Source organism: Micrasema longulum, unplaced genomic scaffold, assembly GCF_059751315.1.
Source record: "Micrasema longulum isolate JH-2025_06_02 unplaced genomic scaffold, ASM5975131v1 h1tg000779l, whole genome shotgun sequence".
NCBI lineage: Eukaryota > Metazoa > Arthropoda > Insecta > Trichoptera > Brachycentridae > Micrasema > Micrasema longulum.
In genome coordinates, this window is record NW_028277972.1 from 425539 (window position 1) to 439504 (window position 13966).

General features: G+C 29.7%; 1 protein-coding gene across 1 annotated transcript in view; it reads left to right on the forward strand.

Moving 5' to 3' along the window:
• The first annotated feature begins 3242 nt into the window (after nucleotides 1-3242).
• LOC148279036 (uncharacterized) overlaps nucleotides 3243-13966 on the forward strand; it is a 48076-nt gene continuing 37352 nt past the window's right edge. Inside the window, exon 1 of the mRNA XM_088230542.1 lies at nucleotides 3243-3793. Coding sequence (XP_088086668.1) covers nucleotides 3773-3793 — 21 coding nt within the window. The 5' untranslated portion in view covers nucleotides 3243-3772. The remainder of the gene's footprint in view (nucleotides 3794-13966) is intronic.

Sequence of the window (13966 nt, forward strand, 5' to 3'; positions counted from 1 at the left end):
AGAAAAGAAGTTCATTTTTTCCCATATATTATATTAAAATAATCTAAAAATTAGAAGAAGTTAGAAAAATAGAGATTAAGAATACAGATAAAAGGTATACTATTTAAATCAACATAGTATTATTTTAGTATTTAAATTTAGAGATAATAAATTGATGCACTGCCTTTTAAAATTCAAAAGTGTTACAGTAAATATATTTATATCATTTGTGTATTCATTACACATGCATTCACCTCATAGGCGAGTGTGCACTGTAGTTTGTTGTAGATACATTTAAAAATAAAAGTTTATTTAATCGAGTAATCCGTTCGAGCACTCGCCAGTTAATTAGTTTTAACAGTTCGGAACAGTCAAATACTGAATTTAATATTTTAAATAAAAATAACAAATTATTAAATTGTCTTCTAGTTTCTAATGTATGTAAATTTAAATATTTATTTAAGTATGTATAATTAATATGATTAACTGGAATACCTAATTTAAAATTAACGAAACGTAAAAATTTATGTTGAACTCTTTCGATATTATTTATATGCACTTTATAATATGGTGACCATATAACTGATCTAGATATATATTATATTGGGACAACGTACCAAACCAGAAACTTGTGAGCAATCAATGGTTAGATATTATTAAAGTGTTATACTCTCCAATAGCAAGAGTATTTGCCATATAAACATAGTTTCTCTGATGTGAAAGATGTCGATCTCCAGAGTGATAAAGTTCAGTTACCTGACTGCTCTTCAAATCAACCTAACCAGAGGCGGGTTAGTTCTGGAACTCGGGATATAAAACAGTTTGTGCTGACGCTCTCGGAGATAACCATCAGGAAGATAAAAATTTATACTCTCTAAAATGGCCGAGTTCTCGATATAGCCTCTGGTCAGTCTGAAAAAATAGGTCGGTGTGAGCCCATCCCTTTGAGCAAACTGTTGGTCCCAACCGTCCCAAGAGGAATGCAGTGGGATAGAGCCATGGATAACTACCATTCTCCCTCACGAAGCGATACCTCAGATTTTTTATCGAGTCTCATATTATATCAGTCCAACATATTTTAAAGATATTTTTTTTTATTAAAAAAATATGCCGGACATGTGCCTAATAGGTTGATTGCTAATTCCTGGAAGGTAGTAGATGCACACATGTTCAGTGACCGAGGGATGGTGAGTATTGTTCCAATAACTTAGTGTCCATTTTGGTCTGAATTGTTTTGTTTTAGAATAGGTACACAACATTCCTGCTCAATTATTTTTTTAACGTCGATATACAAAATGATTTTAATTTTTGAAATTTTTGTAGTTTCATATACTTTGATTGTTCCATAAATTTTGTAAAATTACCATATTTTTATATTTGACTCAATTTTGTATCAATTATCTTTACACATTTCTATTTAAAAAAATATGCTGTATTTTTTATTTAAAAAAAAGAAAAATGCTGTCTACCTTAGAACAGATATTTACTATACCTAGTGAGAATAAAAACTGCCTAACATGTTTGCTTATATTTAAATTTTGTCGTTTTGTATATTTTTTACCTTCGTCACTGTTTTGCAAACAGAACATAATAATACCATGCTTTACTTATAATAAACGCCGATTTTTTCGGCACTGGACTTAATTGAGTATTAGACAAACGAGAGTGGTATAAAGATTAATTTATTATTGTGAGTATAATTGGAAAGAAGGAAAAACAAATTATGTAATTATTAATGAACATAAGTTACGGTGGTTAAGCGCGAGCTTTTATTTATTTTATTTTATAATTTGTATAATGTTTTAAATTATTGGAGATCAGCAGGTTTAAATTCACTTACTTACAGATAGGTATGAAATTTTTACATGTACTAATACATTTATTTTTATCATATTTCATTATTAATTTATGAACACTTTTACTCGTATAACATGTTATGTAAATGACAGAAATGCCATATATAAATAAATAAATAACCTTAATTCATTCAAGACTGTTTCTGTGAATGCAAATTGTTTTGACCATTCCATTCGATTGATTGAACAAAAAATATCTATGCCAGGGTTATAATCAAAACAATGTTTTTATTGAGAGTAAGTCAGCATCAATTAAACAGAACGAAAAATTGTCGTTACAAGTTTATCTACCTGTCGAAGTTTTTTTATCAATCGGATGAACTGTTGTGGTCAATAAAAATATGGATAGAGCTAAAAACGTTTATTTTATTCTACAATATTTTAGGTACCTATGTATGTGTGTCCGAATGTTTATAGTTTCTTTCTGTGTCCAACCAGATTCAATACAGTTGTGTGTAAAATAGAACCAGAACTCTGGACAAATATTTTAGACGGAGAACAGTCTACCTCGTTGTGTAATTGTTGGAGCGTTCGCCTAGCATTCTCGAAGTCCTGGCAGGATGAAATATTGAAATTACTATTACAATAAAGCCGTGTTATCAGTATAACGTAATTTTATTATTTTACAAGAGCACTACTACACTTTTGAAAAAACACTCCTCCCATCAACAGGTGATATAAAACTAAAAAAAAAAACTCACTAATAACAAAGTTTTATTTACATAATATTTTTTAATGAAATGTTATGAAGTGAATGCCGATTCAATTAAAAGTGAAATGTTTGTTTTAAAGGTTGTTTAAACTGCATTATTTCATTGTTCCTGGACTGACCACCTTGCCCTTATGTGATAGATGATCGAAATAAAATGCATTTGGTTTACGGACGCAGTGCTCTATGCACCACCAGGTGCGAAAGGGGCAATGATGATGATAGTAAAATGTGTGTAGACATCGATGAATTCCACTCCTTGGACAGTTGAATCTACTAATAATGAGACTGAAATCTCCTAATACTAATAGCAACAGAGAAGGAAAACATTTTTGATGAGAGAATAAAAAAATAACTTAAAACAGCCATTGACAGGTCATAGGCCCTATTAATGCCTAGACTTCCATATTCAATAAATATTAAGATACGCTGCGATTTGAATATCTATACGGTGCCCTATGCACCATAACGATGATAATTATTAAAATATTACTAATTTTCTGTTCAAAAAATGTTTTATTGCAAAGTAGGCAGTGATTTTAATGAAAACATTTAAAAAGGATTTAAAAAAAACAGAACATGTAAAAACAGGTTTTTCCCTCCCAATACCGTGGAATATGTATATTGGACGCCGCTCACTCATTCAATGGCGCGTAAATATATTTATTATGCAATTTTATATCAAATTAAAAATCATCAACAGTATACATCAGCATGTTTGACCTGACGCTCGTCACGCCTGATCCAGCGCTCAATATATAAATTACCCGCCAATTCGTTCCAATTGAATTATATCAAATAATCCAAAACAAACGAATCACAAATAGTGACCTTTAAAAAGAGAATTTAACGACCAATTTCCCGCAATTTATTAAAAATTTCGAACATGTGTCAAATAGAATAATGATCAATTTTCCGCGCAAACCGTTTCCCGCCAAGTTTAAATTACTCTGAAAAATTATATGGAATTACGTGGTTGTGAAAAAACTAAGCTTGTTGAATAGTGATTTTTTTCTCCTCAAAATGGATAATAGCTCTGTTTATGTTTTGAATAACCTCGCCGTAAACTGATGGCAGGTGTTTCGACGTGAGCGGATGTATTTGAACGCTTTTTAACATAAAAATATTCGATAACTGTTATTTTTGTGTCGTGGTGATTCTCGCCAAAAAAAATTGTGTGATGGGATTCCAGTGCACTTGAAGTTTTTCGAAGTGAAATTGACTTAAAATGATTGATAGATTTAACAAGGTGAGTCCTTTCTGCATATTGACTATTAATTGAGAATATTAACAACCGAAATCACTAATCTTATCAGCTCTGCATTATAAATGAATTCCGATAAAATTATTGACAGTCTCATGCGAAATTCAATTAAATTAATTATACTCATTTTAGGATGACCTTTGCCGGTAAATTTGACTAAAATTCTGAATTTATAAATATGAATCAAATATACATGTAAAATAATAAATATTAAACATTCATTAAGACAATGTCGCCAAAACTTTGTCAATAATGGAATGGAAAAAATCATTCAATTGTATTTATTTTTTCTTTCTTTCTTCACAAGTCAATTATTTTTGTTTCGTATTTTAGACATTTTTTTGAAGTAGAGATAACATAAAATAAAATTTATCTCCACATTGTCATATTGAAATGAAATATATTTTTGTTTTGTATGATGGAATTAGCTCGACACTATTTACCCATTTTACCGGAATAACAATTATGATCATCATCATTCCCTCTCCGCATCTAATGGTGAATAGGGCATTGGTGCACCAATCTTAGTGTATCTTGATCATTTTTGTTACATGAACAGTTTTACGCTTCACGTACCAGTCCAGGGACAAAGAAATATTCTTGTGTAAAAACGCCTTTTCATATAAATATTACATGTCAACCATGTCGGGAATCAACCCTGAGACCTCTTGCATGTTAAGCAAATGCTCTTACTATTGCGCCACGAGGCTGAAAAATTATTATTATTGTAAAAAGTATTCCTTTTTTTATTTAACACACTAAAGTTTTTTAAGAAACTACACCAAGAAAAAAAAAATAGAAATTAAGCATTGAATACCTACGATTAATTATTCAAAATGATTTAAAACGATGGTTTTGTTTCGTCGGAAAAACCAAATGGGATTAATTTTTTATTGTTATATTGTTGTAACTTTCCCACATTTCATTGTTATTACACTTCCTTGTATATTAACTTTAAAAAAACGATTGTTTACAAAGATGCTATAATACAATATTAATAAAACGTTGATGGTGTATAGGTATTATTACACTCTACTAGATAGTAGCTATTTGTTAGTTCATGTAAAACATACGAATGAATGAATTTAATGGATTTAACTTCAAGGAATAAATAAATAAAATAATTTAAGTTACTCACAATTTTTGGTTAATTACACACGAAAATACAGAGATTACACAAACAATATTTTAGAGTGAATTTGAATACTGGTGAAGACAGAGAAGGGCGAGTGACGTGTTACGCGCCCTTATAAAGGTCCATTGGGCACTGCAGCCATAGACAACAAAACATCCTCGTCTCTTACTCTCTGGTCCCCACGTGGTATTTGCACGAAATGAATTTTTTTAGTAATTGCCAATTAAAAAAAGACCATACAAGATATGGCAAAAAAACGTCATTATTTTTTATACTTTAAATAAGAATGAGAGCGGTTTAATTTTTTTTACATTTTGTCACAACTCTATAAGTTCAAAAGTATATCATTCGATACTTGGGTTAGTTACATATATTCCGTTTTTTTCAAACCAGGAATATAAAGCCTTAATAAAACTTTTTCAAGATCAAATGTAAAAGAAGGTCAGTGTCGCATTTTTCGCACGTAGATATGTCGTTGTTCTATAATCACGACAAAATGTACAAAACAACAGTTTAAATCTGTGATGGTGGTGATTGTTTATTTTTATGAAAAAAATATTTTCTAATTTTATATTTGCTTCTGATAAATAAATAAAATCTTCCGTGCAAACATTTGGACATACCAACATATTGTTGATCGAACTAACTGGTATAAATGGATTATGAAAAACTAATAAGAATTTTCAAACGTTGCCTTAAATTCAGCCAGCTGAATTTTACCAACATCAGTAAAGGTTTCAGATTTTTTTTACTTATTTTTTTTTTATTAAAAATAAATATTAGCTTTCTTATGATTTGCCCAGATATATCAATTTTGGGGACCATTTTCGTGTTGTAAATAACTCACTATTATATTTGGGAATCAAGTTGTGGCTCAGTGAGTTTCAAACCACGGACCTCAGATCCACGAGTCCGCGACACTAGCCGCGGGACCACAACCCGATTTGATTTTCTATACAAAAGTAAACAGCTTAAAGAGTTGATGAAATGTGGGTGTTCAAACATATTCAATTCGATAAATGTTACACAGTGTATAAAACAGCAAATAATAGGTCATAAGTCCTGTAAATACCTAGAGCTTCATATGCCCGTCTCTGTTGCAACGAATTTCGGAATCTAATTTCGAAATGGAAAATCCTCGGCATTTACAAGGCTTATGATTTGTTACTGGTTAGATTCTTAGAACTAAACGCACTAGGAATTAAAGTGAGGAAGTTCAGTGCTACGCGAAATTGAATACCAAAAATGTTATTTTACGCGCGGTAAAATTTCAAGCATTAAATTATACGGCAATTTTTTTTAAAACGTATGAAAAATAAGAAGATTTAAATGAAAACAAACTACTTTTAACGAGGTCAATACAAAAAATGTTTCCATACGCGTAGTAAAAATTAGAGCATTAAACTGTTTCTTGAAAATGTATGTAAAAATTAATGTTTTAGAAAAAACGATATTCTTTAAACGACGTCACTAGTTCTTCCGAATCAACCAATGATAAGGTGTTATATTTCCGGTTAACGGGAAGCCAATTCACAAATTAGCAGAACTCAACGAAGAGAACTAGTGACGTCACTCGCGGAGTAATTTAAAAATTACAAAACTTCAAATAATCACAGCGCTGATAAAACGATACATAAAAATAAGTTAAATAAATATTTGTATGAGTAAATAAAAATAAATGAAAATAAATAAAAAATAAATAGGTAAGTCTTGTAAATGCTTAGAATTATATATTATCTTATAAAGTTTTCTATCAGTGTTGAAATTAACGTCTTTCAATGATTTGATTTAACAATTTAATTTGCAAAACAGAATATTTTCTATGGTTTCGTCACTTAACTTAATATGTTGATTTGTATAAATTTACAAATTATCATTTTACCTTTCGCCTTTCCTTCTTATCCAAGGAATGAATAAGTTGTTGACGTTAGTAATATGAGTATGTTACCCTAAACCGTGTCTTTATATCTATCGGTTTTCAGACGTACTAGTCTCTTCGTCAGGACACTCACTACACCAACATGCAAATACTAAAGTACACTTTTAACTTTACCGCCACCGTAGTAAACATATTATTTCTAAAAAAATACATCAATCACATGCAGAGTTATTGAAATATAGGTTTACCTAAGATTGTTAATTTAACATTTTGCTACAATTAAATAATGTACATGCTTTCATTTTGCATTATGTTGTTTCTCAAACTTAATACTGGACTGTAATATTTATGTACCTATTTGTATGAATAAAAAAAGAGGATGCAAACACCACCATGTCCAAACATGTACTATAATTAGGTTTATAATATTTTGAGATATGTCGGGAAGGGATTAGGAAGAGGAAGGGCTAAGTGGTTAAAAGTTTTTTTTATAGAGTCTTTATTCAATAAAATATCCACAATATTAATACGTTACAAAGAAAACAAAGTATTAAAACATATTTTGTCCCTATAAACTATTTAATAATAGTTTGTCATCGGGTGCTCAGACATATTTTTTACTCAATAATCAAATAAAAGAGCACGGACATAATACTGTATAAGTAAAAAATAATTAACGTTTATTATTTATTTTTGATGCTTTGAAAACTATTATTAAGAAGAAAAAACTCAACAAGCCTAGATAAAAATGGTTTAAAGAAATCTTTTTTAAAAGTAAAAAAATAGAGTAAAATTATACAAATAAAATTAAAGAATAGCCAAATGGCTAGTTAATAAGTAAATACTTAAATATATTTTAAATGTAGGAAAAAAAATATAAACACACATACAAAGAGTGTGTGCTCATAAATGTAATCAAAATAAGATAAATAATAAAACAAAGTTAATTGAAAATTTTAATTAATATCTACGGAAAAAATAAAAATTATAAGAAAATTCAAAGTACCTTTTAAAATTAAGGTATATATATTTTAAAATAAAATAAGAAAAAAATAAAAGTAAAGGTAAACCTAAAAATAACAAAAATGTATTCAATGAGAGATTTTTTTTTTTACATAAATAATAAATCAATATAGGAACGTTCTGTTTAGTAACCACTTTCGTAATAGAAACATAATTTTATTTTTATTATGACACGTTTTCACATCAAGTGGCAACATATTAAATAATTTTGGAACAATATAATCCAACGTACGTTGTCCATTATTTATTTTTAAATTTTGGTACAACTAGGCCATCAACTAGTTATTTTTTTAATAACAACGTTGGCTTTATTGAAAATAGATTTGATTATTTATTAGGGGAATAATTTAGAGCTTCTTTAATGTCAAACACCTCCATGTTGTTTTATTTAAGTTTTTTTTAATAATTAAAATGTAAAATTTTAGCATAAAATACTTATTCAAATTATGAATTGAGTATATGAGATGATTTGCCAACTAAAACATTATTATTATTTAAACCTCTTATGTGTTCTTTTTTTGTTGTAAGTTTGACTGCTTTCAAACTAAAATGTATTTTTGAAAATAAAAAAGTCCCTATATCCTTAAAAAAAACAAGTATATGAATCGTGCATATGACAACATACGGACCAGAAACCATGTCTGTAACACAAAAAAGAAGTCAGAGATTTAAATGCACGCAACGATCCATGGAAAGACAGATGCTCGGTGTATGTCTAAGAGACAGAGTAAGAAATGAAAAAATAAGGGGCCGAACCGGAGTCGTGGATATCATAAATCGTACAGCTAAATTGGGCATCCAGAATAATAAAGTGGAGATCATGGGCAAACAAAAGAAGTGTTGGAAAGCCACAGAAAAGATGGGTCGACGACATTGCCTTTATTGCCGGTAAAACGTGGATCATGAAAGCTAATGAGGAAGGAACGAAGACAAGATTACAATTATTTATAATTGTAATCTTGTGATTGTAAATTTGTTATTCCATATTATGTACGAGTATAATATTTTTTTATTATATACCTACTAAATAAATAAAAACTTGTCATGTTCTCAATAAATTTAATTAAAATGAAATAATATTATAAAATCTGAATGTATTTTACCTTAGTTGACATTAAACATGAATGAAACCTGTGTAAAACACCAATGTAGAGTTTCAACAATAATTTTCAAAATAAACCGTTAAAAAGGAAATCAATATTTTTATAATTATTACAAATGTTTCAAATGTTTTCAAATAATGGAAGGTTTTTCCCCAATATAACCAAAATATTCCTCTAATATACTCAGTATACCCTAATTGAATTTTAATTACTCTACTTATTTTGGCTTGTATAGAAATCCACAAACATAAAATAGCAATTATTTTTAGTAAAAAAGGAAACATTGTAAATATTTAAGTTAGTTTGTTTGAAAATGTCCTAACAAGACGAAACGCGTCACAATATACCCTTTGTTTATTTTATAAAAAATAAAGTAGAATTATAGTTCAATAAACTTGTTTTGTTTTGGATACATTACCACATTAGGAATGGAGACGTTTGGAAGAGGCCTTTATCCACAGTGGAGAGAACAAGGCTGAAGAAGAAGAAGAAGATGTGTTTTTTAATGCAAATATTAAAGCTACGTGACTAAATACGTAAATAAATAAGTACTCAAAAACTTAACCTTAAATACAAGGACCGAACTGGTTTAAGTGGTCAGTGAAAAACAAGAAATACTTTCAAACTTTTGTTGCGCAAAATAAAAACAGGTCTACACCAACGTGTTAAAAGCGTATGTACAAATATAAAATTTAAATTAATTAAAAGCACGTGTTATTAATATCATTATAATATTATCACCTTCGGTCCTTAAGTACAAAAAACCTTATATAAAAGAATTTTGTTTTATGTATTCCGTCATTGGAAATTTTGACTTTAAATCTTCAGTGCTGAAAAGTCACGTTAAATCTTCAGTGCTGGAAATGGAATCTGGAGTTTCCGTTTTAAGATTTTCATTATGTTTTAACAAAATGCGATATTACTGGTGATAAACCTGTTGAATTAACACAACAACAGCGATGGAAAACATTTGAGAGAATGGAAAATAGAAGTCTAAATATATGATCTGTCATTGGCTGGCGTAAGTGGTCACTTAACGCTCTGTGTAACATTCACAATTCTGCGTATGTTCAAACATCCATACTTCTTCAATTCTTCCAACTACTCTTTATTTGTACAAAGGCCCCGCATAAAGTTTTGCAAACTCATAATGAAAAGGGCAGCGAAAGTAACAGAAATTAATTTATTTAAATCGGGATACTTTAAATTGAAACATTTAAATTTTAAAAGATTAACTCGTTTATTGACAAAAAAACATTGTTTTTTTTATATGAGCGAAACCGATAGGAAGACCTACGGTCCCTAAAACGGCTTTTAGGTATGTTAAGGAGTACTTTCACCGAAGTATTTCATTGTCTTTGTACTGGTACCTAAAGCGTAATACTGATCAACTTACCTTTCTGTAACAGGTATTCCAATTAAAGTGCATAGGTATTATTAAAGATTCTACTTTTAATTAGAAAGAACCGATAAAAACAGTTTGCAATAAGCTAAGAGTTTGCCTACTTAACATGTACCATTTAAAACCATACATACCATACCCAGTGCTGAGACTAGTTTACTTGGGGCTAGTTGACCCAATTATTCAATATGGATTAAGAATATAGTGATTAAGTTTTAAATCTTATACGGATAGAGTCTTGAACTTACAGGTACAAATTTTAAAAATTATCGTACCTGTAAAAATAAAGAATGAGGCAAAAGACAACAATAAAATATTATTTGATTTTGTTAACGTTTTGCCAATTAACAAACAGTGTCAGTATAAGATAATGACAGATCATTTCCTCGATTGCAATTTTAAATCCAAAATAAACCACCAGATCATGACCCGACAAGTATTTGCACAGCAGCTGATGGTACCACGACAGAAAAACTACTATGGTGACAGAACAATGGGTAGTGTAGTACCAAAACTGTACAATTTAATACCAGCTGAAAATCGTGAAGAAAAAAACCTAATTTCATTTTTAAAAATAGTCAAAAAATTATTTAACAGCAAGTGAAACTTATATTTTATTCTTTAATTTTTATTAAACTATGTAGTTACTTATAAATTTTAAAAAAAATGTAATGTAACCCGCAGACAAGTTTCGGCTTTCGGTAACAAAAATACAATTATGTATGTTACTTATTTGTTAAAATGAATAAAACTTTTTTAAAAAAATTTAAAAAAACATTTTATATTTAACAAAATCACAATAAATATAATATTTCATTAAACAAAACCATCCAAATATATTTTTAAAATAAAACTTCCTAAAATTTTATATTTCTGTTTTAATTATATACATTGACACATATGTGAATTCATAATTTTTTTATTATTAAATAATTAAAAATATTTTGATTCAAACTCTTTTTTTCTCATAATTATATAAAATCCTACTTGTACTTGAAATTTGTTTAGTCTCCCACCAGTCTGACGAGGTCGGTCACAACGGAATCCAGTCGCTGGTTAAAATGATAAATAAAATTGGAATAAAACTACAAAAATATTTTTATTATTTTAATTGAAATGTAGTTCCACCAAAAAATATCCGTAGAAAAACTCAATCTACATACCTTTTATCCATAGTTCAATTTATTGTGCTATATACTATACATGCATAGTCCAATTACAAAAATTACACGTATTTCTACGTATGATTTAGACAATATAAAAGGTTATGAAGTAGGACTGGACTAGAAGCCTGGACAAGTGTGAAACATTGATGAGGATTTTTAAATAGTTTTTTAAACTGTGAGTATTTTTTTGTCTCGGGTTGAAGGGGTTACGAATGCGTAGGTGATGTAATCACATTCAATCAGAAACCAGAAAACTTATGAACTAAAGCATGTCTCTTGGCTCGTGGTATGAATCTGTCATCAATTATTATAGTATTATATATACTATGTCAAGTACATCGCAAATGAAGATAATATTATAATTAATTATAATTAATTACAGTAAAAGGGTACCCACTGCCAACGCATTAAAGCGAGACGCGCAAAATATGTAAAAATAATTTGCCATGTGTTTTTGACATTTCATTCGTGGTGAAATAATATTCTCTGTCATAACTATTACCATTTTAAAATCAGCATTTTGCAATAAGAATTATGTATTGGAAGGTCTGTGTCCAAAATCATGGACGAGTTTTTATTCTCCGGTAAAAATTTTGAAAAAGGAAATCTTTTGTAGTGATTGGCAGGTTCGCCTACCATTCTTGAGGTCCTAGGTTCGATTCCTGGCCGAGCGGAGGTGAAATATTGATTTGGAAAAATTTTTGAAATGCAGTTTTTCATGTTTCTGCACTTGCACTTGAAGCGTAAGACAGACCACCTTACCTTCATGTAAAAGATGATCAAACAACGCTGCATTTGGGTTACTAAATTACCACTGGTTGTGGAAAGGGTGATGTTGATAATATAGTACGTAGTTGTAAAAAATAAAGAGAAAAGTAATAACAATTTGTTATGACCTATTTTAAACTTTTTTCAATAATCCATATCAAACAATTTGGTATAAACAATTTGTTATAATTCAGTTTAAACGATTTGTTGTCATCCAATGTAAACTATTTGTTAGGATCGTAGAACCACGATGCATGTGATTTGATTCAATTTTACGTGGTAACGGTTAAAAACTTTTTCGACATTTTATGTCACTACTTAAAAAGGACAAAAGTATTCCATTTGATACTTGGTTTAGTTATACATACATATTTTTTTCAAACCTGAAAAAAAAGCTTTTAAAACCTTTTTAAATATCGAAAATAAAAGAAAGTCAATGTCGCAATTTTCGCAGATCCGTCTTTGTTCTACGATCCCGACGAATTTATTTAATTCTATTTTAAGCAATTTCCTAATAATCGATTGTAAAAAAAATGTTGTAATTCACGTTTGTTGCAATATTATCGAGTTGTTTGAAAATACTAATTAAGTGGTGAGGGGTGTCGATAAATCGACCCCCAATAGATAGAATCAAACGATTTGATTAAAAAAGTTATATCTGTATAATAATACAGTTAAAATATTTTTTTAGGCTTTATAAGCAAGTATTCAAATATTTTATCGTCCATTTTGCGGTCTTCCCTCCAAAATAGAACCCCAAAGACCGAGACACAAGATGTGAAAGCCATATTTTTTACAAGCGCGACAAGAACGAAAAATGCAAAAATAATTTTCACTAAATATGGAGATTTTACGAGGGATGAAAATCCGTTTCGGATATAAGAATATGCGGAAAGGGTTCTTCGCTCTAAAGATGTCCCTTACTATTATTATAGTTTCTAAGAAAATACACTCTTTAGTATCGTGGATTGGATCGCTTTGTATCGGTAGAGTAGAAAAAATATGTGTAGTGGCAGGGAGAGTAAATGTTGGTATTAGAATGTGCAAACACTAATAATCATAATAAAGTAAAATCAGTTGTTTAAATGTTAATCATATCCACGGATGCGAGGTATTATCTCATTTAAAAAAGGTTTTTTCTGTCTATGCAAAAAATAAAAATAACTGGACGTAGATTTTTTATATGATCTCAAAATGGAGTAAAACTTTAATTTCTTGGACTAGCATCCCTTCCGCAAACCCTTCCCCTCCCCGACAAAAAAGCGGTAAAAACGTATTTGACCAACGAAGTGATACGCATCAGACGCGGACAAGGGAAGCGGTTAGGTAGGAGAGGGGTATGGGGTTGTGGAGGGACTGCTTGTCCGAGAAATTAAGGATTTACTACATTTTGAGATTACAATTAATAAAAAAAATATATATATATGACTTTTTGGAAAACAAATATTTGGATTTTTTTAAAGCTTACCATGAGGATTCTTCCTCTGATGTTTCGTGGTCTGGACCTGAAAAACCGTGTATTGAACACAATACATCATATTCTGCAAGACCAGCAGTACTGCACATAAGACACCTGTCTACTTAAGAGCAATGTTTTGGAGTAACTTCATTCGCGCCTTGAAGACATGAAAAACAGGAACGTTGCCTATAAAGAGACAGTTGGGCGTGCGTACCGGAGCGTG